Source organism: Sebastes fasciatus, chromosome 13 (assembly GCF_043250625.1).
Source record: "Sebastes fasciatus isolate fSebFas1 chromosome 13, fSebFas1.pri, whole genome shotgun sequence".
Classification (NCBI taxonomy): Eukaryota; Metazoa; Chordata; class Actinopteri; order Perciformes; family Sebastidae; genus Sebastes; species Sebastes fasciatus.
In genome coordinates, this window is record NC_133807.1 from 622,501 (window position 1) to 649,571 (window position 27,071).

The following is a 27,071-nucleotide window of genomic DNA, read 5'->3' on the forward strand; positions in this document are numbered from 1 at the left end:
GGGACCCAGACCTTTTCTTTGTATTGTTTGAACATTTGGCATGCACGAGATTGGTCTAATGCTGAGCGCACCTTACTACTTCAGTGTGTGCTCACAGGCAAGGCACAGGAGGCTTTCTCAGCCTTGAGTTTTGCTGATAGTGGTAGCTACCAGTCGGTTAAAGCTGCAGTATGAACTGGTACCTGAAGCCTATCGTCAGCGGTTCCGATCACTCAGAAAGGAGAAGCAATCTCACACTGAATTTGCTCACAATTTAGCCACACACTTTAACCGCTGGTGTGCTGCTTCCCAGGTAAAAACCCTGGATGATCTACAGGAACTTATCATGCTTGAGCAGTTTAGAAATACTCTGCCTGACCGTGTTGTTACCTACATAAATGAACAGAAAGTAAACAAGGTTTCAGATGCTGCAGATGATTTTGTCCTTACCCATAAAGTGTGTTTTGGTGTGAGCCGTGGTCGTGGAGAGGCAGGCTGCAGAGAGAGTATTGTAGGGGCTCACTCCAGTAAGTGGTTGTCAGAAGGGACAGAAACGTTTTCAGGTAGAGCGGACCGTGGGTCACGGGGAAAGCTGGACCCCAATCGTGTCTGTAACTACTGTTTTGGTAAGGGTCAATGAAGAAATGAATGTCCGGTGTTGTGGAAAAAGTTGAAGTCTGGTTATTTACCAGCAAAATCATGTGGGGCTGCGGCATCTTTGCATGCAGAGGAAAGAGTCCGTGTCATTGTCGCTGTTCAGACCCACACAAAACCCTCTTTGTTAGAGTCTGTGATCGAGGTTCCTCTTGTGGAGCAAGAGACAAATTCTTTAGCTAATGAGGAGATTGATCCTGGTTATGCTGCATTTATGTCTGGTGGTTATGTCTGTGGAACTCAGTGTTACCTTTCTCTTCTGAGACAGACACTGGTTCCAGGGTTGATGTCCGAGGGATGGGTTTAACAGTCTTTTCTGTTCCACAGCATAAATTGACACTACTCTGAGATCTGGTGCAAAGTGACGTGGTCATGGGAGTGTGCCCTTCCTTGCCTATGGGTGGAGTGCAAATCATCCTAGGAAATTACCTGGCCGAGTTTGGCCTATTGCAACCACGCCAGTGGAAACACCAACTTCCCAGGTAAAAGGTACTGAGTCTCTCGAAAACCCTTCTGTGGTACTTTCCAACTGTGCAGTGGCACGTGCTATGGACCGTGCCAGTGGGGGTTCCTGTTTTGGTGCTCCAGATGAGAAAAGAGTATTAAGGCATTTCTGGAACGCCCTACCAACTGAAATAAAAATACAACCTGACCTGAAAACGTTTAATGAAAAAGGTGAAACACTGGCTGAAAATAAACCAAACCTGTGATCACTGATTATTGATTTAGAACATACAGTACATATGTAAATTGATTGAAATGTACGATGTTGTATTATGTGATTTTATGTAAGATGTGCTATTCTGTATTTCTTTATTTTATTTATTTTCTTCTTCTTAAACCCTAACCAGGGACAAGGTCTGCAAATTAGCTATGGCTAGAAGTCCTATATACCTTGCATCGGTTGCACTTTAATTAAGTGTAACAATGCCCATGTATTGTCCCTGTCAAATAAACTAATAAATAAATAAAATTTCCTGTTTCTGCTTTTCCCTTGCGTTTGTCTCGCAGTGACCTGGTGAAAGAGCAAAGAGATGACCCCACACTTCGGGCTCTGTACAGTCAGGTTCTCCTAGCTGATCAGGTGGAGAGTGCAGCCTGTGGTTATTTCCTCCAAGACAGCCTGTTGGTGAGAAAATGGGTTCCCCAGGGAAACTGTTTTGTGGGGGATGAAATTGCGCAAATTGTTCTGCTTCTACGTGAAGGCCCACTGTACTTCAGACTGCTTATGATGGTGTGGCAGGTGATTTTGGGGTACGAAAAACTTCTGACCGAGTTCTGAGACATTTTTACTGGCCACGTTTGAAGAGAGACATTTCTGCATTTATTAAAACTTGCCACACATGTCAGTTGACTGGAAAACCAAACCAGGTAATTAAGCCGGCTCCTTTGTATCCCATTCCAGTTGCTGAACATCCATTTGAACATCTGATTGTTGATTGTGTAGGTCCCTTGCCACGCTCCAAAGCTGGTAGTAATTTTTTGCTTACCGTGATGTGCCAGGCTACACGCTATCCTGCTGCCTATCCCCTCAGAAACATCACCACCAAGTCAGTTGTGAAAGCTCTGACACAATTCATGTCTACTTTTGGCATCCCAAAGGTTATTCAGTCTGATCAGGGGTCTAACTTCTGTTCAAAGTTGTTTGCAGAATTGTTAAAGGAGTTAAATATCAAACATTCTCATTCCAGCGCCTACGCACTGAGTTGGACCGTGATTGAGAGGAGGGATTACCATGGTTGATGTTAGCTGCCAGGGAGGTGTCCCAGGAGAGTTTGGGCTTCAGTCCCAATGACCTGGTTTTTGGATACATGGTTCGAGGCCCTTTAGCCTCCCTACACAGTGACTGGCAGGCCGAGGAGGCCCCAAAAAGCTTAATAGGTTATGTAAATGGTTTCAGACATCGGCTGTACAGGGCGAATAAATTGGCAAAAGAAAATCTGCAGGCAGCTCAGATTAAAATGAAAGGCCTCTATGATCAGCGTGGAGAACGCCGTGAATTTAGTGCCGGGGATCAAGTTCTTGCACTTCTGCCTGTAGTTGGCTCTACGTTTCAGGCCAAGTTTTCGGGCCCTTATACAGTGTTCCGGAAAGTGTCAGACCTAAACTATGTAATCTCAACCCCTGACCGGAAGAAGTTGGTGCAGTTGTGTCACATTAATTCGTTAAAACCTTATTTTGCTCGCTCTCATGTGCCAGGTCCTGCTGTGTCGTTTTCCTCTGCTGCCGCAGCAGTTCCAATGGGTCATTCCCCACCTCTTGATCTGGCAGGGGAATTTGAGGAAGTGGTGTATACACCAGATGAACAGATCTCATCGCTGCTTTTTGCAGATGATGTGGTCCTGTTGGCATCATCGGCCTGCGACCTACAGCACTCACTGGATTGGTTTGCAGCCAAGTGTGAAGTGGCCGGGATGAAGATCAGTACCTCTACATCTGAGGCCATGGTTTTCAGCAGGAAACCGATGGATTGCTTACTCCGGTTAGGGAATGAGTCCTTACCCCAAGAGAAGGAGTTCAAGTACCTCGGGGTCTTGTTCGCGAGTGAGGGGACTATGGAACGTGAGATTGGCCGGAGAATCGTAGCAGAGGGGGCGATATTGCATTCACTTTACCGCACCGTTGTGATGAAAAGAGAGCTGAGCCGGAAGGCAAAGCTCTCGATTTACCGGTCAATCTTCGTTCCTACACTCACCTATGGTCATGAGGGCTGGGTCATGACCGAAAGAACTAGATCGCGGGTACAAGCGGGCGAAATGGGTTTCCTCAGGAGGGTGAGAAGCTCAGTCATCCGTGAGGGACTTGGAGTAGAGCCGCTGCTCCTTTGCGTCGAAAGGAGCCAGCTGAGGTGGTTTGGGCATCTAGTACGGATGCTCCCTGGACGCCTCCCTTGGGAGGCGTTCCAGGCACGTCCAGCAGGTAGGAGACCACGGGGAAGACCCAGGACTAGGTGGAGAGATTATATCTCCACACTGGCCTGGGAACGCCTCAGGATCCTCCAGTCAGAGCTGGTTAATGTGGCCCGGAAAAGGGAAGTTTGGGGTCCCCTGCTGGAGCTGTTGCCCCCGCGACCCGACCCCGGATAAACGGTTGAAGATGAATGGATGGATGGTGTTATTTGTGCTAGTGAGCCATAACTATTCCATAAGCACCTTACAAATGTAAAACATCAACTCAAATCTCAAATCAAATTCCGCTCAATATCTCATCAGCGCTGTCCCACCATCACATTCCCTTCCTCCGGAGCGCAGATGAGCGGACCGGACTACTGACACTCGCAGTCAGCTGTGGAGCAGCTGTTGAAATTATCATCATCGGTTGTAGAAATCCAAGATTATATCAAATAGCATTAAAGAATGGCAAAACAGAGCGCCAATAGTTTTAATATCTTCTAATAGTGTGCAGATATCACCAAGTACGATATTCGTTTTCATAAGGTTGTTGTGTGTGAAATCATGACTTATTAATTTATTTATGGTTTATTAGATAGGGACAGATACAGTATACATGGACAAAATGAAAACAGCTATCCGATGCAACTATCAGACTGTCTCCAGTGCGCCACCACGGTGCGCCACTCTGCTTCCTCCAGTCACCTCCACCCGGCACATCTTCACCAGTATGGATATGTAAATTAGCAAAGTGAGGAAATAAAGCCAGTGACAGCTCTCACACAATCGTTACACTCCATATCCTCATCATCATCAGTCCTAATCATAATGCAGGACAAGTTCGATATACAAACTTAAATAAATAAATACATTTTTTGGGAACATTGCCTGCAGGTGTGCGTACGCACAGTTCAATAAGTCAGATTTTTTTTTGGCGCACATCATCCATTTTCGGCTTTTGTGCGCACGTGCATTTTTTGTATAGATCCTACACACTGTTTTATAAATGAGACCCCTGGTCCGTTGGTCCACGGCCAGGACGGAGTCCACATTGTTCCTCTTCGATCCGAGGTTCGACTATCGGCCGAACTCTCCTTTCCAGCACCTTGGAGTAGACTTTACCAGGGAGGCTGAGTAGTGTGATACTCCTGTAATTGGCACACACTCTCTGGTCCCCCTTTTTGAACAGGGGAACCACCACCCTAGTATGCCACTCCTTAGGCACTGTCACCGACTTCCACGCAATGTTGAAGAGACGTGTCATCCAAGACAGCCGCTCCACACCCAAAGCCTTCAGCATTTTTGGACGGATCTCATCAATGTCATCCAGCAGGGCTGGACTTGCCATCTGGCATACTGGGCGTTATCCCGGTGGGCCGACGTCCTTTTGGCCCGATGTATGTCTTTTTTTTTTTGGCCCATAAAACAGGTAAATCAGCCCACTTATTTTCCTTAAGTGACACTGGGCGGGCCCAATCGTCCTGTGCCGGGCGGCCACAGTGAGGAGGAGAGGGAGAGAGATGAGGGAGGGAGTGTAAAGTTTGTGGTAAGCAGTTATGGGCTAGCTGCCTGGCTCAACATATGTCATGAGAGATGAGCAGTGCTCGAAGTGGGCCGGTACGCAGCGGTACGCAGTATTGTACTCATTTTACTCCTTGGCGTACCGTGACTTTTTCATGCGTACCGGAGCTTCTCACAAGCTGCCGGATCTCCTCTGGCCTTTCCATATCAGGTTCTCTGGGAGATCATAATGGTGATACATAATGGCGCAGCGCCAGCGTATTTGCGCCGTATGCGTTCCCATAATGAACGGAAGCGCCGCGCTATTAATCTCCGCATGAGCTGAAGCCTGGCTGTTTACATCAGAAGTGCATTTCTCTGCTTCTTCTGATCCTCTGCCGTTTACTATCCATCTCTCTCTCTGTGTGTCTCTGTGTCTGTCTGTCTGTCTGCTTATGTGTGTATCTCAGGGGCGGGGCCAAAGCGTGAGTATCCCCACACCCGCCCGGCGCCTCATACCATGGGCAACTTCAGAGAAGAATAAAGTCCAATACCCTATCCAGGAGTACGGTTTCAGAACCGAAGCTGTGCATAGAGGTAAGCCCTACCAGATCCAACTGATAGTGCTCCCCGTCCCGCACAAGCTCCGGCTCCTTCCCCCACAGAGAGGTGACATTCCACGTCCCCAGAGCTAGTCCTGCTCCCCAGGTCCGGTCCGTCGAGGTCCCTGGCCTTCACTGCCACCCGTGTGGCAGCGCACCCGACCCCAGCGGTTCCTCCCGTAGTCGGTGAGCCCACAGGATGGAGAGGAGGGGGGTGCCACATCGCTTCTTTGGGGTAACCCAGGCCTGGCTCCGTGGAAAGCCCGGCCACCAGGCGCTCCCTGACGGGCCCTCCGTCCAGGCCTGGCTCCAGACGTGGGCCCTGGGCTTCCTCCGGGCCGGGTAACTTCTTCTCAGCCGCGTTTGTTCATTGGGGTTTTATGAACCATTCTCTGTCTGGCCCCTCGCCTGAGACCAATTTGCTATGGGAGACCCTACCAGGAGCACCAGGTTCCAGACAACACAGCCCTAAGGGTCATAGGGACACACAAACCCCTCCACCATGTTAAGGTCATGGTTCCCGGAGAGGTAATGTGTACAAATCTCTGCTGTATGACTGCTGGGAGTCTACAACAGAGATACAGTCAGAGTCAGTTTCATAATCCATGTCCTCCCCCTTATCCTTACCAGTACCACTCTCCAAAGCCCCTCTCAGCTCTGCACCAGCAGCCTGGTTCTGGTCAAGTTCAGCTGTCGGCCCGTTTCTGCTGCTTTCTCCACTTTCTCGGCTAACGTCCTCTGCTCCTTCCCTTTCTTCTTCTGTGACCATCAGGACAGCCGGGCTGTCATTAATTACTGTCTCTCTGCCTGAATCAGCTCGCTGTTCCCCTGCCTGACTGTCCGCCTGCACGCTGCATCCCTCTCCTGCTTCAGGCTCAGTCTGTGGGGCACCACACCCCCGAGGAGCAGCGGCCCGTGGAGCAGCGGCCTCCTCATCCTGCGAAGTACCGGTGTGAGTGCGCTCCTCAGGCTGCCCAGGCCCTAGATCAGGATGCCCCTCGGCCTGCCTGTGAGGACATGCGGTCCGCTTGTGGCCCACATCCCCACACTCAAAACACTTCATGCTGCCTGTGCTGGCGTACACCATGTAATGTCCCTCCCCATGTTTCACTCTGAAGGAAACCTCCAGCGTATGTGATGGACAGTTCAGAAACATGAACACCTGTCTCCTGAAGGACTGAACATGCTTCAGCTTATCACTCTTACAACCTAAGCCCACAGTCCTTAAGCTGCTCGCCTTTTTCCTGAAATGCTGCAGCTCCCGCTCCAACGACTCGTTGGGAATGAACGGGGGAACACCAGACACGGTGACCCGGGTGGAGGGCGCGGCGAGCGGGGAAGCCTGCAGGTAGAAACCGTTCAGAGTGACACCGTTCGCTATCAAATCAGCCACAAAACGCTCCTCTTTCAGGAAAACAACCACACCTCTGTTCATCCTGGAGGCATGGGACAGTTTGGTGTGTCCCACACGGTCCCCTACAGTCAGGAGAACCGCCTCCACCGGCACAGATGGGTCGGGCTCAACCCGCACACCATGCCGGATAGATTGGGAAAATGTCCCTGAGGACGCCATCCCCGCCGAGAATTACAGCTCACCGTCCCCAAAAACAACCACTAAACACGCTCTCCACCACCAAACTCCGTGCATGTACTCAGTCCCCATTCTCACACAGAGAGAGATAAAGGGAGAGAGAGAGAGAAAGAGAGAGAGAGAGAGAGAGAGAGAGAGAGAGAGAGAGAGAGAGAGAGAGAGAGAGAGAAGGATAGAGAGAGAGAGAGAGAGAGACAGACGGAGAGAAAGTCCTGGTCCTTGTCCTGAGGCTCACCTCCTCTAACAGCACAAGGCCATATATATTGTAATTTGCTTAAAGAATTGTATATACAGTATATGTTTTTGTTTTTATTAGGGCCCGAGCACGAAAGTGCCAGGACCCCAACGGTGTCCTGGCACGAAGTGCAAGGAAACCTATTGTTTTTCTAAGTATTATTCTTTTTCCGCTGGGAGGTTGCCTTTTTGGGACCTTAGCCATCTCCAAAAACTCACCAAAAGTGGAGTATGCGTCAGACCTGGTGGGAAATTCAATGTTCTGTAGTGATTGGGCTCGGGTGTCTCCAGGGGGCTCCATAGCGCCCCCTAACGTACGCAGTTTTTCAGAGAAAGTTTCTTCGATCTTCACGAAATTCAAGTATGTCATTGCTCACATCCTCATACCTGGATTAAATATTTTCGAGATTTTTTCAGCCAGCAGGAAGTCAGCCATCGTGGACTTCCTGCGTTTTTTTTAAATTTACGAACACATGTTTGAGGACTTTAGGATGCACAAAAACTCATGAAACTTTACACGCACATCCAAACTAGTAATTACTTTGATTTAGTTGTGAAATTTTGCTTGGGCGTGGCATGTTGGCTCTCTAGCGCCCCCTTATGTCTTTTAGCATTTGATCATGCCTTTGACGCCCTTGGTATACTCGAAAACTCATGAAAGTTGGCAAAAAGATGGACACCTGTGAACTTTACGTGAACGTACAGTTTTTGGGTTCAGCGTGTTTAGTGGGCTCTATAGCGCCCCCTAATGCGTGGAAGGCCGTAGTTTGGTCAAAGTTGATCCTATATTCATAAAATTTGGTAGGTATATCCTGCTCATTATTGCTAACATATTCCTCATCGGGTTTCATTAGCTCCGCCCACCCGGAAGTCGGCCATCTTGGAATATGTGCGTTTTTCATGTATTTTATGCATACTTTTACGAACTCCTCCTAGAGAGTTCATCGGATTCGCGTGAAATTTGGGTGGTGTAACCCTCCCACCACTGTGATGCTAAATTGCGAAGGAATTTTTGACCGCTCGAACGGTGATGTCATACGTCATGTGCGAAGACGCCATTTTGTCACTTTTTAGGTATGGAACTTTGCGACACAGAGAGAGAGAAAGAGAGAGAGAGAGAGAGAGAGAGAGCATGGAGACATGCTAAAGAAGAGCTCCTGATTTACCAAAAAACATTTGGATTGTTAAGAGAGAGAAAAACATCTTGAACAAGAGAAATACAAGAATAAAGAAGACTTTTATTTTTTCTATCTCTTTTTTCATGTTGGAAGCTTCAGTGTAGGTTTATTTATTGCAAATTGAACTTGCAAAGTAGGCTAGGCTAACAGAGGCTACTAGCTAGCTAGCTAGTTAGCCACAGAAAACACTGGCTTGAAACTCCTCGAAAAGAAAAATACAGTTTTTATTCCCTTTAATTCATTTTTCTTTTACCGCAACAGGTAGGGAATCTCAGTGAGCTTTACAGCTACAATAAAGTTGAACTTCATAGAATGTTAGCTACTTGCTAGCTAGCTAAAATTAAGAGTCAGCATTAGCTTTGTTTGGCGGGATTGTCAACATGGCCACTGACACTGCAGCAGCAGCAGCAGTAGCAGTAGTAGCAGAAACAGGAAGAATACAGTTTAGACACAGAGTGCAGAGTGCTGCAAAATACAGAGACTTTGTATGCTGATCGCTCGAATAGTACTGGTACTATTACCAACTTGCTCTTTTACACTGAGCACACCACTGCATGGCACACAGCCATATTAAAGCACTACAGCTTCACCACAAGGAGAGGGATCTGCAAGGGGAGGCAAATTGAATATTTGAGGATGAAGACAAGGACCAAGAGAGAAAGCTGATGACTGTGAACCTTTACCAGAATGGTACAGCAATGGTGCAGGGTTATGAAACCACCCTGGGCTCATTTACACAGGACTTCCCCACTCTGACAAATAAGGTAGAATTAAAAAAGAATAAGCAGCACTCCGAGCTCCCCCATTACCACAGGCACCCCAACAGCAGAAACCCAGGCCCACAACATAATTCTATTGTCCCCTCTGCCTGGCTTTGACAACCAGAACCCAGACCACCACACTGTCAACCAGCTGAGAGAGAGACTGGCTCTGTTTGAAGTGGAGCATCCGAGTCCTTCCCCAACTCACGCATCATCATCTCTACCCTGCTACCCCGCAAAGACTTTCCCCCCCAAAACCATCAGCAAGGTGAACATTGACATCACCAGAGGGTGTGCCTTGATTCCTAACGTGCATGTTGCCCATCATCCAACCAGAACTCCTGAGCATCTACACGACAGCTCCCACTTAAAGAAGCAGGTAGTGGGGATATTCACCAAAACACTGAAGGATGTGGCACTTGGCCGCAAAACCCTCCATTCCACACCAGCCAGAGGACCGCACAGAGACCCAAGATCTCCTAGACATCCACCCGGATTCAACACTCCCCACAGGCCTCACCACCACCACCTCCAGCAGCATGGGCAGACAGGCCCTGGCCCAGCCTACTACCCACCACCACACCAACACCTCCAGCAGCTAGGGCAGAAAAGGCCTGGCCCAGCGTACTATCCCCCACCACCACAACACTAACTCTACCAAAACAAAGAGACCGGCCCTCAGCCCAAGTCCAGACCATTCCCACATCCCCAGAGTCTAGAACCACACCAGGCCCCATGCAGCTACGTAGAGGCCCTCCGAGGACGAATGGACTCTGAAGGAATGAGTGAGATCAAACAGCTCCTTCAGTACATCTGAACTAAGCTGAACTAGTATTAGAACAAAACAAAACCAAGCACACACACACACACACAGAGACACACACACACAGACACACACACACACAGACACACAAACACACGCGCGCGCACACACACAGAGACACACACACAAACACACACAAACTCCTGAATTCAAAACAAACTTTAAAGATGTAGACATCATCATCCTGCAGGAGACATAGTGTAAAGCAGACACTGTCACCCACTGTCCAAAAAATTATAGAGAAATAATAGTTCCATCTCAAAAACACAGCTACACTAACAAAGGTAGAGGATCTGGAGGATTAATCATCTGGTACAGATCTGACCTACAAAATCTAATCGAGCCCCTCAAAATTGACAAATACCACATTTGGTTAAAACTAAAGAAGGAGCTCCTATCAACTGATAAAGATGTGTTTCTTTGTGCTATATATAACCCCCCTCTGAATCCTCCTATTTCTCAGATGACACCTTCTCCGTCCTTGAGAAAGAGACGAGCCATTTCCAGGCTCAGGGAAATGTGCTCATCGCTGTGGACACAAACGCACGCACAGGAACACTAGCTGACCTCACTGACCCAGAAGGGGACAATTTCATCCTAAATCAGAACATGTCAGATACTCTCACTCTCCCCCACAGGAACAACAGCAACCACGTGGTCATTAGGGGGGAATGGACCTCCTACAGCTCTGTCGAAGCCTCAGTCTGTACTTCGTCAACGGTAGGGTAAGGGGGGACAACCCCCTCTGTCTGATCACAGTCATATAACGCTGTTTATCAAAGATCAGACATACAGATAATTCACATGCAACCCAGTAAGCTGTACAACATTAGAAATTCATACAGATGGGACCAAAACAGTGCAGAACAATACCAGAAAGCAATCAATAACTCCAAAATCCAAACACTTTTAGACAACTTTCTGAACTCCACATACTCTTACAATAAAGAAGGCCTCAATCTAGCAGTGAAAAACATTAACAATATAATCAGGCAAACTGCAAAAACAGCTCAACTGAAAGTAACCATGAATAAACCAAAACAACTGGTTTGATACAGACTGTAGAACTATTAGGAAAAAGCTTCGGATGTTATCAAACCAAAAACACAGAGACCCCAATAATGCTGATCTACGCCTTCATTATTGTGAGACCCTAAAACTCTACAAACGTACACTCAGACTCAAAAAAGAGCAATTCAACAAACAGCAACTGACAATAATTGAGGAGGTCATCAACACAAACAACTTCTGGCAAAATTGGAAAAAAATGAATAATAACATGAGGAATTGGCTATACAAAACGGTGACATATGGACAACTCATTTTAAAACACTATACCATACCGTTCAAATTAATGCAAACACAGAACAATCACAAATTCACGAGAAGTTGACTAAATTGGAACTAGCTATAAAAGATAACCAAAATCCATTAGACTCCCCAATTACTGAGCAAGAGCTCCATGAAAAACTACAGGCCCTCAAACCTAAAAAAGCATGTGGGCCTGATGGCATCTTGAACCAAATGCTCAAACCCATAAACAAGAAATTCCAATTGGCTATATTAAAACTATTTAATTTGGTTCTGAGTGTAGGTTATTTTCCTGACATCTGGAATCAAGGACTCATAAACCCAATCTACAAAAACAGAGACAAAATTTACCCTAACAATTACCAAGGCATTTGTGTGAACAGTAATCTGGGGAAGGTTTTCTGTAGTATCATGAATGCCAGACTTTTGAACTTCCTTATTAAGCACAATGTCTTGAGTAAAAGCCAAATTGGATTTATACCAAAACATCGCACAACTGATCATATTTACACCCTACACACCCTGATTGATGAACATATAAAACAAAATAAAAACAAAATTTATGCCTGTTTTATTGACTTCCAAAAAGCTTTTGATTCTATTTGGCATACAGGACTGTTCTACAAAGTTATTGAAAGTGGTGTAGGGGCTAAAGCATATGATATTATTAAATCAATGTATACTGGCAACATGTGCAGCATAAAAGTTGGTAAAAAAAAGAACAGAATTCTTTAACCAAGGACGGGGTGTTCGTCAGGGCTGTAATCTCAGCCCTGCCCTCTTCAATATTTACATCAATGAATTGGCTACTGTAATAGAAAAATCCCCGATCCCTGGTGTAAGTCTCCACAATCAGGAAGTGAAATGCCTGCTCTTTGCAGATGACCTGGTCCTGTTGTCCCCCACAGCAGACGGCCTACAGCAGAGCCTGGACCTGCTAGAGCAGTACTGTCAGACCTGGACCTGCTAGACCAATACTGTCAGACCTGGACCTGCTAGAGCAGTACCGTCAGACCTGGACCTGCTAGAGCAGTACCGTCAGATCTGAACCTGCTAGACCAGTACTGTCAGACCTTGACCTGCTAGAGCAGTACTGTCAGACCTGGACCTGCTAGAGCAGTACTGTCAGACCTGGGCCTGCTAGAGCAGTACTGTCCGACCTGGATCTTCTAGAGCAGTACTGTCAGACCTGGACCTGCTAGATCAGTACTGTCAGACCTGGACCTGCTAGAGCAGTACTGTCAGACCTGGGCCCTGACAGTAAACCCCAAAAAGACCAAAATAATGATTTTCCAAAGAAGATCCAGATCTCAGAATGTTCTACCAACTTTCTCAATTGGTACAAAACATGTAGAGTACGGCACACACCTCAATTACCTCGGTTTAAAAATGAGTTCAACTGGACATTTTAAAGAGGTAGTTCATGAGCTGAGAGAGAAAGCACGCAGGGCTTTCTATGCCATTAAAATAAAGATCCAACCCGAAATACCAATTAGAATTTGGCTTAAACTTATCGAGTGTGTTATTGAACCGATTGCACTCTATGGCAGCGAGGTGTGGGGTCCACTTACAAACCAAGACTTCACTCAATGGGATCAACACCCTGCATGCAGAGTTCTGTAAGATTCTCCTACATGTCTAGAGGAAAACTACAAATAAGGCATGCAGGGCAGAATTAGGCCAGTATCCACTAATAATAAAAATACACACATCTAAAACATAGTGACCCCCTCTCATATCATTATCAAGCCCTGCAGTGCCAAGAGATGAGCAGAAAGGGGAACCCCCTTACCCAGCTGGTCCTGAGGCTGAGTTCATCAACCCTCTCCACTAACACACCAAGGCCTCAGGAACAGAACAAACCACCAATTAGACTCAACCAGATTACAACACAGTTCAAACTAAACTACATCACCTATTGGCAAACACAGACAAAGGCTCAGAGGAGAATGCAGTGCAATCTGGCTCTAAACAGACAGTACACCATAGCAGACTATCTGAGCATGGTTACTGATCTACATTTAAGAAAAACCTTGACAAAGTACACTGAGTGGGCACAGCCTCGCCATAGAACAGGGACGACACAGGAAGACCTGGAAGACCTGGAAGACCTGGCTCCCTGTAGAGCAACAGCTGTGAGTGAACCTGAAACAGAGCTACACTTCCTCACCAAATGTGAGAAATATCAAAACATCAGGGAAATATATTTCACAAGAATCAATTTCATAACTAAAGGTTTTCTACAGCTCTCAGGTGAAGACAAATTATCCGTCCTACTGGGGAGGACACTAGGACCTGTGAGCTGGTAGCAGTCTATGTTGCTGCCTGCCATAAACTGAAGGACAGGGACATCAACTGAGGGACAGCTGTCTGCACCTTGTTGTTGTTTGTTTGTTTGTTAATTTGCTTCGTTTCCTGTTTATATCATTGTTCCAATTAATTGATTGAAATGATTTTGTATTTTAACTTAATTTTTTTTTATTTAATCGATGTTAATGAAATGTAATTATTGTACATTTTTCATCATTTGAATATGTTTTGGCAACATGTACAGTGTTACGTCATGCCAATAAAGCCATTTGAATTGAATTGAATTGAATTGAGAGAGAGAGAGAGAGAGAGAGAGAGAGACAGACAGACACACACACAGAGAGAGAGAGAGAGAGAGAGAGAGATGGAAAGAGACACAGAGAGAGAGAGAGACACACACACACAGAGAGAGAGAGAGAGATGGAGAGAGACACAGAGAAAGAGAGAGAGAGAGAGAGAGAGAGACACACACACAGAGAGAGAGAGAGAGAGAGAGAGACAGAGAGGCCGTCGGGTAGAGAGCACAGGGAACTCCTGTCTGTCTGTCTGTGTGTCTCTGTCCAGCTGCTCCACGGAGACTCAGACTACCTCTGATCTGTCCTCGACCTCCCTCCCCGTCGCATATCATACTGGATATACTACTACTGGGACACAAAGCGGGAAGTTCGGAGTCAAATATGACAGCATTTATTATTAACGTGTGTTTTTCTGTCGTGAACGCTCGAAGCGAACGGAGCCTGTGAACCGGAGCGAACGGAGCCTGTGAACCGGAGCGAACGGAGCGAACGGAGCCTGTGAACCGGAGCGAACGGAGCGAACGGAGCCTGTGAACCGGAGCGAACGGAGCGAACGGAGCGAACGGAGCCTGTGAACCGGAGCGAACGGAGCCTGTGAACCGGAGCGAACGGAGCCCGTGAAACGGAGCGTTTCCACAGACTGGACCTTTTTACTTTCCGGTGACCGGTACATTCATTTACAGCATGCATGGATTTAAGGACATTAAGGAGCAGTCTGTCCACTAAACAGACTGTTCGCCTGGCTGGCTACAAGGATTAGACAGAGATATGACAATTACATAAGATCATTGAGCTGCTGTAAAACCCGGAGGACAGACCACAGAGAGACAGGCTGTGGACAGACCATAGAGACACGGGCTGTGGACAGGCTGTGGACAGACCACAGAGAGACAGGCTGTAGACGGGCTGTGGACAGACCACAGAGAGACAGGCTGTGGACAGACCACAGAGAGACAGGCTGTGGACGGGGAGGTCTACTCTTGAACATGTGTCGGTAGTATAGTAGCCTACCGTAATGTTACGGTGTGTCTTTGGTGCTACAGAGTAAGGACATCTGCTGCCTACTCTACTCTACTCTACTCTACTGTCTACTCTATTCTACTCTCCTCTACTCTACTCTACTCTCCTCTATTCTACTCTCCTCTATTCTACTCTACTCTACTCTACTGTCTACTCTATTCTACTCTCCTCTGCTCTACTGTCTACTCTATTCTACTCTATTCTACTCTGCTCTGCTCTCCTCTCCTCTCCTCTCCTCTCCTCTCCTCTCCTCTCCTCTGCTCTCCTCTCCTCTACTCTCTTCTGCTCTACTATCTCCTCTACTCTCCTCTACTCTCCTCTGCTCTACTATCTCCTCTCCTCTCCTCTGCCCTCCTCTCCTCTGCTCTCCTCTACTATCAGAGCTGTGAAGTTGGAGTCACTTGTAGCGTTTGGACCGTAACAGAAGAGCGAACAGAAGCCTGCAGCGTTCCGTTAGTCGCCTGAACTTGTTCCGGTCGACATAACGGACGGTAAAGTTTGACAGTGTGCTCCTCCAAGGGCTGAAAGGTCACCGGGACCGGTCTCCTCCTCCTCCTCCTCCTCCTCCTCCCATCAGTCTCTTATGAAGATGTGAACTCTTCCTCCCTCTCTTCCTCTTCCTCTCTCTCTCTCTTCGCCGTCCAAGACTCTTTGCCCTCTTTTTTCTCTCTGTTCGGTACAGAGAGATCCGAGGCTTATCCCGCCTCCCGGGGATGTATGAAAGCGTGGATGTTGTGGGTTACAGCCCCAGCCCCAGCAGCCCCAACCCCGGCTCCTTTCTGAGCATGGACTACTACCACAGACCCCCGGGGCTCGGACCGGAGAAGGGACTCCTGTCCGGTGTGGGAGGACTCCAGCGTCCGTTCGGAGGGTCCCTGGTGACTGGAAGACACTGGAGCGGATCCAGCCACTGTGAGTCCCATTGAAACATGAGTTGTAAACTAAATAACTGCAGGGCACACCACAGCTAGTCAGGGTGGATCATTGCATTTGTTGAAAAATAACAAGGGGGTGCTGGCGGGTAAAGCCCTCAGCTCGGGGGGGATGAATGCATGAGTTCACCGGTTCCAGTTGGGACACATGCCAGCCCCTTCTTTTAGTACCAGGTGCCCCACAGCCTCTGATTTAGTCCCCTATTAACTAGATGGGAAATGAACACACCACCACTGTCCTGGGGGGGGCTGTGACTAAGAGGTAGAGTGGGTCGTCCACCAATCGGAAAGGTCCACGGTTTAATCCCTGGCTCCTCTGGTCCATGTGTTGATGTGTCCTTGGGCAAGATACTTAACCCCCAAATTGCTGCCATGGTGCCATTGGTGTGTGAGTGAGTATTTAGGAGGGCTGTCTATTGATTAACATATTTACTAGCGATTAATTGCATGATTGTCCATCGCTAATCGTGATTAATCACGTTTTTAATGTGTTCTAAATGTACCTTAAAGGGAGATTCATCAAGTATTTAATACTCTTATTAACATGGGAGTGGGCAAATATGCTGCTTTATGCAAATGTATGTATATATTTATTATGTAAGGGATAATGTACAGCGAGCCGGTCATTGTTGTGAAAAAAATCCCGACAAGGCGATGCCGCACTCATCGACGTCTCTCATCGCCCTGAAGGGGATTCTTTCACAACAATGACCCGCTAGCTGTACATTAACCCGCTTATTACACGGCTACTTACTGAAGAAATCAATATTTTGACACAAAAACGGTCCTCCAGAGTCTGACATCAGAGCTGTGCCCATATCTGTTATAAAGAAATAACAGACCGCAGAATGCAGTGATTGACCAATCAGAATCAAGTATTCAACACAGCCGTGTAATAATGTAAATCAATCAACAACACAAAACAATGACAGATATTGTCCAGAAACCCTCACAGGTACTGCATTTAGCATAAAACAATACGCTCCAATCATAACATGGCAAACTGCAGCCCAACAGGCAACAACAGCTGTCAGTGTGTCAGTGTGCTGACTTGACTATGACTTGCCCCAAACTGCATGGGATTATCATAAAGTGGGCATGTCTGTAAAGGGGAGACTCGTGGGTACCCATAGAACCCATTTACATTCACTGATCTGGAGGTCAGAGGTCAAGGGACCGCTTTGAACATGGACATAACAGTTTTACCTCGCCAACATGTAGCGTAAATTTGGAGCGTTATTTAACGTCCTTTGTGGCCAGCTGGGTTGTCATGCTTGATATTATTGGATTCCATAGTTTCATATGATTCCAGTATCTTCACTCTGGCTTTAAAACTGAACCGCTACAACCTCCGAAAGATCGGTTGTGTTAATGCGTTAAAGAAATTAGTGCCTGTTAAAACGAATTTGCATTATTATCGCGTTCATTTTGACAGCCATTTTATGAACATTATGATTGCCAGACTCCTAATATCTGACAAATGCTGCATTCAGTCTGAGATGACCAACCTTTGTAGCAATGTTCTGATGAGAATGAATGTCCTTTTCCATCAGGGCATTAATGTAGCTGCATGTCTATGCTGTATTTAGGGTTTGGTTTATGTTTTCAATGGAGCGACTCAAATGACCTCAGCAGGTCAACAGCTGCCTGCACTCATTTACCAAATGTAGCCCATCCTGACCTCCAGCTCAGTGCTTCTCAGTGTGAGAATGAACTCTGAATGTTTACAACTCCTCAGCAGGCTTTTAATGTAGCCTAGAAATGGTAAATTAATCTGCAACTTCTGAACATTAGGCCTACCTAAACTTCTCGGGTTTTGTGTCTCACTGTCCCGTGTTTCATTTCATTTCAAAATGTATAAAGGATTAACCCCTTGAGATGCACCATCTCCTTTTTAAGGGCACAAAACATGGAAGTTAACAAAAGATTTAAACACATAATTAATAATAGTGATAATAAATGAAACAATTCAACAACACAAAACAATCAACATAGTACAATCAATAAGGACAAACACATCAAAGCCCTCCCTCCATCCCATCCCAAACCACACCAACAGAACATAAAAATAATGATGAACATAATAATAAAATGATATTATGTCAAAGTACTGAGCCTATCTATAAACTGAAAAAGAATGTAAGTGCAATCAAAAAAAAGAACAAGTAGATTTAAGATAAACAAGCAAAGAAGTCCTGGATGTGATTAATGATTCCAGTCTGATGGTGCGTTCATCTTCAAAACACGTCTCCCAACACTTCCAAGACCTCTAGGCAGGATGAAAGTGTTGTTGAGTATACAGTATTTGAATATGAGGATCTGAAGGGAACTAAAAGCTGTTTCAAGTATAAAGAAGAGTTGAAGTAAATGTATTTGAAAACAAAGAGCAACCAATGAAAGTGTCTCCAGAGTGAAGTGGTAGTTATGAACCCATGATGTTCTGTATGTGATAAACACACCTCAGGACAAATCTACAAATATTACTGTAAACTACGTTGAAAGGATGAAGATGAGTTTCAGAGGTGTTCTGGTGGATGATGTCACCCTAGTCAATAATGTTTTCTTACTTGGAGAGTAAAGCTATTAATTGACCGATATGGTATTCTGTTTTATTTCTAATAAAATCAATATGAGGCGATGAGAATATGGTTAATACTAACAAAGAAATATACCAATATTGATACTAACACTAATTATTCTTATAACTATATTAATATAATAATAGTAATATTAAAAATACTGGTAAGTGTAATTATTTATTATTATTAATAATAATATTAATATTAATAATAATAATAATACAAATAATAATAATAATACATTGTATTTATTGGCGCCTTTCAAAACACTCAAGGTCACCTTACAAGGCAGAGTAAAAAAGGGATAACATTATCTGTGCTGTGCTGATCATTTCCTCAATTTGACACGTTTTTGCTACACCAGTGTACCACGTCGGGTATCATTTAAAAGTTTGAAAATACTATTACTAAAATGATACCCAAGCTTTTGTAAGGAAAACCATATGTTTCACTTTATTTTGTTTTGAAGAATATATCGATTAAAATATTTAATCGGGATTAATCGCATGGTTGTCCATAGTTAATTATGATTCATTGCAAAATAATTGCAAATTTTGTATCTCTTCAAAATGAACCTTAAAGGAGATTAGTCAAGTATTTAATCCTCTTATCAACATGGGACTGGACAAATATGATGCTTTATGTAAATGTATGTATATATTTATTATTGTAAATCAATGATCAACACAAAACAATGACAGATATTGTCCAGAAACCCTCACAGGTACTGCATTTAGCATAAAACAATATGCTCCAATCATAACATGGCAAACTGCAGCCCAACAGGCAACAACAGCTGTCAGTGTGTCAGTGTGCTGACTTGACTATGACTTGCCCCAAACTGCATGGGATTATCATAAAGTGGGCATGTCTGTAAAGGGGAGACTCGTGGGTACCCATAGAACCCATTTACATTCACTGATCTGGAGGTCAGAGGTCAAAGGAGCATTATTTAGTAGTACTAGTATGACATGGTTGGTACCGATGGATTCATTAAGTTTTTTGTAGTTCCATGTGATGCCCGTATCTTTCATACCAACTAGTGAATGCGTTATTATCAAGTTAATTTTGACAGTCCTAATATAAATGTTTTTCTACAATAGATCCTTTTTTAATTAAATAAAAAGAAGTTAAACTTCTCGAATCTTAAGTGTTGCCTAATTACAAGCTGTACAAGAATTTTAAGTAAATGAAATAAAAGACTAAAAGTGACAACATTTTGATTTAAATCAGCAACTATCTGATGAGCGAATGAGTAAACACCACCAGACATTTAATGCTTTCCAAACTTGACACTTTTTGATACTGAATGCTATGAGCACATTTTAGTCGGTACAAAAAAGGTTTGATACCTAGCTGTGATGTAAGACAGGCATTTTCCATCCAGCCATGTTCCATACCTGCTTAACATATGCAGGATCATGTTGTGCCAATCCCAGCATGCACTGTCTGAGAGGCACGGTCGCCCGTCTATCAGAAGGATAACACAGACAAACACAGGACCTTCTGCTGGGAGTTGACAGTGCCGCCCCACCCCGGTATCACATGTTAGAGACAGTCAGCCTCAGAGTGAGACAGTAACCCAAGGGTGATGAAATGGTGATGTCACTGCGACACGTCCCTTGCACAACCCGAGTTAGAGTCATAAAGACAGAGAATGCAGAGTGGACTCTGGTCGGCCGGCGACAAACAGAAAAAAGAGACACATAGAAGCAGGAGGGGAGAGCTCGTAAATTCAAGCTGTAAAGACAGGGAGGATGGCCCTCAGTGTGTGTGTGTGTGTGTGTGTTTGGGGGGGTTGTCTTTGTGCGTGACTGGAATGAAGAGTGTCAAACGGGGTCAAAGGTCCAAGGCCGTACACAGCCACAGCCACACACACATTCAGTGACTGCTCCAGCGACATGTTAGCAGTGGCCCGGGGATAGTGGTTCACTCTGTCTGTGTGTGTGTGTGTGTGTGTGTGTGTGTGTGTGTTTGGGTGTGATCCAGTGCAATGACTCACTGACAATTGGGAAGTGACCTACATCTCTCCCTCTCTTTATTTCTCCTTCTATCTGCCTCTTTCTTTCCTGTGTCAGCTGCTCAGTCATCACTTCTCTGCACTGAATGACCTCTCTTTCTGTCTGTTGGACACACACACACACACACACACGCACACACACGCGCGCGCACACACACACACACATTAACACACACACGGTGACGCACACATAATACACACACACTCTCACACTCACAGTTTGTCTGGGAATGTGAGGGTATACTGACCAAGTTTGACCTGAGTGTGAGTGTGTGAAGGGGAGGAGGTGGACGGTTGTGAGTCAGTGTTTAGATGTCTTCATTCTCTGTGTGTGTGTGTGTGTGTGTGTGTGTGTGTGTGTATGCGTGTGTGTGTGTGTGTGTGTGTGTGTGTGTGTGTGTGTGTGTGTGTGTGTGTGTGTGTGTGTGTGTGTGTGTGTGTGTGTGTGTGTGTGTGGGCTACCATCAGATGGCTGCTAGAAGAGTGGCAGTGGAAAGCTGCTTATTAATTCATTCGCTCTAGTCAGAGTCCTCCGCATCATGCCATGTGTCTTTGTCTGTATTTGACTAAGTAGGAATTTCTTCTCTCATGTCACATCTTTAGCATTAATTCGAGACAGAATAAAGAAGATAGAGAACAACTGACTGCTGTTAGAGACATGCAGAATAAAGATAGAGAACAACTGACTGCTGTTAGAGACATGCAGAATAAAGATAGAGAACAACTCTGACTGCTGTTAGAGACATGCAGAATAAAGAAGATAGAGAACAACTCTGACTGCTGTTAGAGACATGCAGAATAAAGATAGAGAACAACTCTGACTGCTGTTAGAGACATGCAGAATAAAGAAGATAGAGAACAACTCTGACTGCTGTTAGAGACATGCAGAATAAAGATAGAGAACAACTGACTGCTGTTAGAGACATGCAGAATAAAGATAGAGAACAACTCTGACTGCTGTTAGAGACATGCAGAATAAAGATAGAGAACAACTCTGACTGCTGTTAGAGACATGCAGAATAAAGATAGAGAACAACTCTGACTGCTGTTAGAGGGTGTACACAGTGCTAGAGTTACTAAAACTTCAATAGACCATCAATAGGCTTCAACAGCAGTCTGCAGAGCTAAAGTCTGTTGGTGTTATTTTGGTGTACTTTTCATTCTCCAGTTATGTTACTTGCATATGGTTGCAAAATATGTACGTGTGCGTTATTATGCAGTGCTGGCGAGCTAGCCATATGTATGGTGTACCGAGATAGCTGGAAGCTCCGCTTGAAAGCCCGTCTGAGGACGACCCAATGATATCAATTCCGATAGTTGTATCATCACTCTTTTACATCCAATGCTTTTTGTTTTGTGTTATTAGTCCTACTTGTATTAGTTATTACAGCTGCTGGGCTATTATTGTGGTTGCTTCTCTCTCTCTCTCTCTCTCTCTCTCTCTCTCTCTCTCTCTCTCTCTCTCTCTCTCTGTCTCTCTCTCTCTCTCTCTCTCTCTCTCTCTCTCTCTCTCTCTCTCTCTCTCTCTCTCTCTCTCTCTCTCTCCCAGCCGGTCTCGGCAGATGGCCGCCCGCCCTGCGCCCGGTTCTGCTCCAGGTTTCTTCCCACTAATCGGGGAGTTTTTCCTGGCCACAGTGCGCTTGGTGGATCTTGTTGGGTCTCTAAACTATGGTGTACGGTCTAAGACCTGCTCTATATATAAAGCGCTTAGATAACTTCTGTTCAGATTTGACGCTATACAAAAATAAATTGAATTGAATTTAATGTGTGTAAATGTGAAATATCACCCTGATGGCCGGTTGACTGACAAATCAAATCAAATCAAATCAAATCAATTTATTTTTGTATAGCGTCAAATCACAACAGAAGTTATCTCAAGACGCTTTATATGTAGAGCAGGTCTATGACCGTACACCATAGTTTTGAGACCCAACAGGATCCACCAAGCGCACTGTGGCCAGGAAAAACTCCCCGATTACTGGGAAGAAACCTGGAGCAGAACCGGGCGCAGGGCGGGCGGCCATCTGCCGAGACCGGCTGGGGGGACAGATAGATAGAGTGAGAGAGAGAGAGAGAGAGATAGAGAGAGAGAGATATAGAAGCAGCCACAATAGCAGTCTAGCAGCTGTAATAACTAATACAAGTAGGGCTGATAACACAAAACCAATAGCGGTGGATGGAAAGAGTGATAATACAACTATCGGAAAGCCAGCACTGTCCAGCATCTCTCCTCAGTACGTCCATGTGTATTGGTGTGGGACGTCCCTGCGATCGATGCCCGTGCATTGGTTCCTGCAGCATCAGCATGCTTGCTGGGAGCTCTTGATGTCTTTGGCAGTGATTGAGAAGTGTTATTCTCCAGGCTGCCACATTGTCATTAGGTGTTGGAAATCCCTCGTTAGCATTGGTAGTCCCTCGTACAGACGTAGTTAATTAGGGATGGTAGCAGTTGGTGTCAAGCAGGCACCGACGCGGCAGCAGATGCAGCCACAATACCGGAGACCACTAAGATCCAGGTGAAACCCTGCTCCAAGTGTACCCATGCTCCAGGTATAACCTCGCTCCCTGGTGTGATCCCGCTCCAGGTATGACCTCACTCCAGGTGTGACCCCGCTCCACGGTTAGCTGCGAGACAAGGAGGCACAAGGACTCCCGGGAAGGAATGAAGTTAGTAACAACATGGACATGGGACATGAGTATATACAGAAGGAGAGGGGAGCTCAGTGTGTCATAGGAAGTTCCTTATGACAGTGTGTCATAGGAAGTCCCCCGGCAGTCTATGCCTATAGCAGCTTAAGTATAAGCGTTATCAAAGAGGAAAGTCTTTAGCCTACTCTTAAATGTAGAGACGGTGTCTGCCTCCCGGACTGAAACTGGGAGCTGGTTCCAGAGAAGAGGAGCTTGATAGCTGAAGGCTCTGGCTCCCATTCTACGTTTGGAGACTCTAGGAACCTCAAGTAACCCTGCATTCTGTGAGCGCAGTGCTCTAGTGGGGTAGTAGGGTACTATGAGCTCTTTAAGATAGGGTAGTAGGGTACTATGAGCTCTTTAAGATATGATGGGGCCTGACCGTTTAGCGCTTTGTAGGTGAGGAGGACGATTTTAAAATCTATTCTGGATTTTACAGGCAGCCAGTGTAGAGAAGCTAATACAGGCGTAATATGATCTCTTTTTCTAGTTCTAGTCAGTACACGTGCTGCAGCATTCTGGATCAACTGGAGAGTCTTAAGAGACTTATTGGAGCAGCCTGATAATAAGGAATTGCAGTAATCGAGTCTAGAGGTAACAAATGCATGGACTAATTTTCTGTCCGGTTGTAGTGCATCTCCATTAACTTGATTAGTCACAAACCGACATTCCATCTGGTTATTTTATCTGGGATTGGGCTCTCAGTTGGACTTCCACTATATACAGTACTTACTATATCTTGATATCTATTAATATTAGGGATGTCAAAGTTAACTTGATAATAATGCGTTAACGCAAATTTTATTTAATGTCACAAATTTCTCTAACACATTAACGCAACTTGTGATTTTTAGGTAGCAACGGGCTCAGTTTTTCTACCATGTCATACTAGCTTGTCGGGAAGGAGGCTAAATAACGCTCCAAACTTAAGCTACATTTAAATTTAAGGAAAAAATTGGCTTGGCCATTTTCAAAGGGGTCCTTTTATTTGACCTCTGACCTCAAGATATGTGAATGGAAATGGGTTCTATTGGTATCCAATAATAGTAATAATACTTGACAAATCTCACTTTAAGGTACATTTTGAAAAGATAAAAAATGTGAGATTAATCTGCGATTAAATATTTTTAGCGATTGGCAGCCCTAATTAATGTTGATATTGTGATAAAATCGATAAATAATTATATCCATATTGCCCACCCTTAGTCAAAGCTGTTTGTCTAAGAATGGAACTAGACTGTACACGTGCTCATCAGTTGTTAGATAGTTGGTTGGTTTTGGATTCACATCTGGAGAACATCATTAGCAGTGATAATGGATGTCAGTGAGGCTTGATAGCGTGTTTAAGAAGTTGGATCTGCATGTTGTTAGCTGTCAGCGGAGGAGAATTCAGTATTGTGATAAGAGGTCGGTCTCAGCTCATGGATCATAAAGCCAGCACCGCCTGGGGAGACCATTTAACAGTGTTTGACGTCACATTTGGAACAAGGCTTATTCCAGCACTGGTGGACATTTAATATTATCAACTGACCTGAGGACACAGATTGGCTGCTCTGCTATGCATTATTGGTTGCCCTGGCCAGGGTAAACCCTGAGCCCAGTATTAATGGATGTAAATAATGTGTTGTTAATATTTATTTTGGACTTTCATAGTCACTGACTTTCCCTTGACAAATGTGAGGCGGCTTCAGGTGTCCCCATAGGGTTTTTATACAGTATAGTCTAGATTGTGTAGTTTCATTGAAATGCACACAATGAGATGCTGCTACAGTTGCATGTCATTGTTCATTCCTGTATTGTACAATGACAAAATATCTGACCTTCCATTTCTCCTTGGGGAAGCTTAGAGAGGAGATCCTGGCAGAGATAACAGGAGCAGAGGAGGTGGCCACTGATCGAAGACTGATACACCGCCAAACACAGGCCACCATGCAGGCTGCAGGTCTCACTGGAGACTGCTGGTCTCACTGCAGGCTGCTGGTCTCACTGCAGGCTGCTGGCCTCACTGCAGGATGGTCTCAGGCTGCTGGTCTCACTGTAGGCTGCAGGTCTCACTGTAGGCTGCTGGTCTCACTGCAGGATGGTCTCAGGCTGCTGGTCTCACTGTTGGCTGCTGGTCTCACTGCAGGCTGCTGGTCTCACTGCAAGTTGCTGGTCTCACTGCAGGCTGCTGGTCTCAATGCAGGCTGCTGGTCTCACTGCAGGCTGCTGGTCATTTTTATTAAATCAGGACAAACCACAAAACCTATATTTTCCAGTCATTCTATTCTGTGCAGTAAAGTCCATGAAATATGATGCAGAAAGATGATTTGAAGCAGAAAGCCATCATTGCTCTTTACAAGGGCTTTCAAAGTTAACGTGATAATACCGCTTTGTTATTTATTTATCATTTCTTTAACGCAACTTGCAATTTTAATTAACCCCTTAAAAATCCGATGGGCCGCCGTCGGGCCCAGCAGCTATTTGATCTTTTGGAGGCAGCTCAGTTTTAAAGCTAGAGTGAAGATCCTGGTATCATATGAAACCAGAAAACCTGATGAATCCATCGGTACCAACCATGTCAGACTATCTGGTCATGAAGGAGGTTCAATAACGCTCCAAACTTACAGACATGCCCACTTTATGATAATCACATGCAGTTGGGGGCAAGTCATAGTCAAGTCAGCACACTGACACACTGACAGCTGTTGTTGACTGTTGGGCTGCAGTTTGCCATGTTATGATTGGAGCATATTGTTTTATGCTAAATGTGAGGGTTTCTGAACAATATCTGTCATTGTTTTGTGTTGTTAATTGTTTTACAATAATATATATATATAAATACATTTGCATAAAGCAGCATATTTGTCCAATCCCATGTTGATAAGAGTATTAAATACTGTACTAATCTCCATTTAAATTTCATTTAGAACAGTGTGTGATTAATTTGAGATCAATCATGATTAATTATGGACAATCATACGATAAATCGCGATTAACATTTTCAATCAATTGACAGCCATACTCTACTTTCATAAAATAAAATACATATAGACTTTGTCTAAAATCACTCTCTAATTACTATATAGTAGGGCTAAGACGATAAACCTATCTTCCGATTCGATACGATCACTATACTTTGGTGCCGATTCGATATGTATTGCAATTCAATTTCACGATTTATTGTGATTTTTGTTAACTATTTTAACTCTAGACCATGAAGGGAAAAAGTTAAATCATACACTTCAAGGGACTTTTACTTTGTAAAATCTCTAAATGAATCCAGTAAGAAGTTTGATTTTCAGCATGTACTGTATGTAGTCAGAGATGTCCTGAAGTCAAATATATCAGGATCATTGTCAGGAATTATTGGTTACATTTATTATCCAGCAACCCACAAATCAAAGAATAAAGACATTTCCCTCACAGATTAGTGCTATTTTCTTTTAATTTATAAGGGACATGTATGTTTTATACTTCTGGTGAATATAATCCATCAATCTTACTTCCATAGATGTATTTTGTGATTTCCCTTTGTTAGCACCTTATTTGGAAAAGCGGACGTAGTCACACATGTCTACTTCCTCTAACTTCTCCAAGGTGGTCTCTAGCTCTCCCGTCAGCTCCGTTCTCTTTATCCATCCATGGTTTGAATGCAGGGAACATAAATGTCAGTATATGGGTGTTGTACAGTTGTAGCGTCGGCCCATTTGACCACGGAGA

The 27,071-nt window shown here is 44.9% G+C and overlaps 1 protein-coding gene across 1 annotated transcript in view; it reads left to right on the forward strand.

Moving 5' to 3' along the window:
* The first annotated feature begins 14,257 nt into the window (after positions 1-14,257).
* LOC141779927 (retinoic acid receptor alpha-B-like) overlaps positions 14,258-27,071 on the forward strand; it is a 34,476-nt gene continuing 21,662 nt past the window's right edge. The window contains exons 1-2 of the mRNA XM_074654946.1: positions 14,258-15,027; positions 15,082-16,062. Coding sequence (XP_074511047.1) covers positions 15,864-16,062 — 199 coding nt within the window. The 5' untranslated portion in view covers positions 14,258-15,027; positions 15,082-15,863. The remainder of the gene's footprint in view (positions 15,028-15,081; positions 16,063-27,071) is intronic.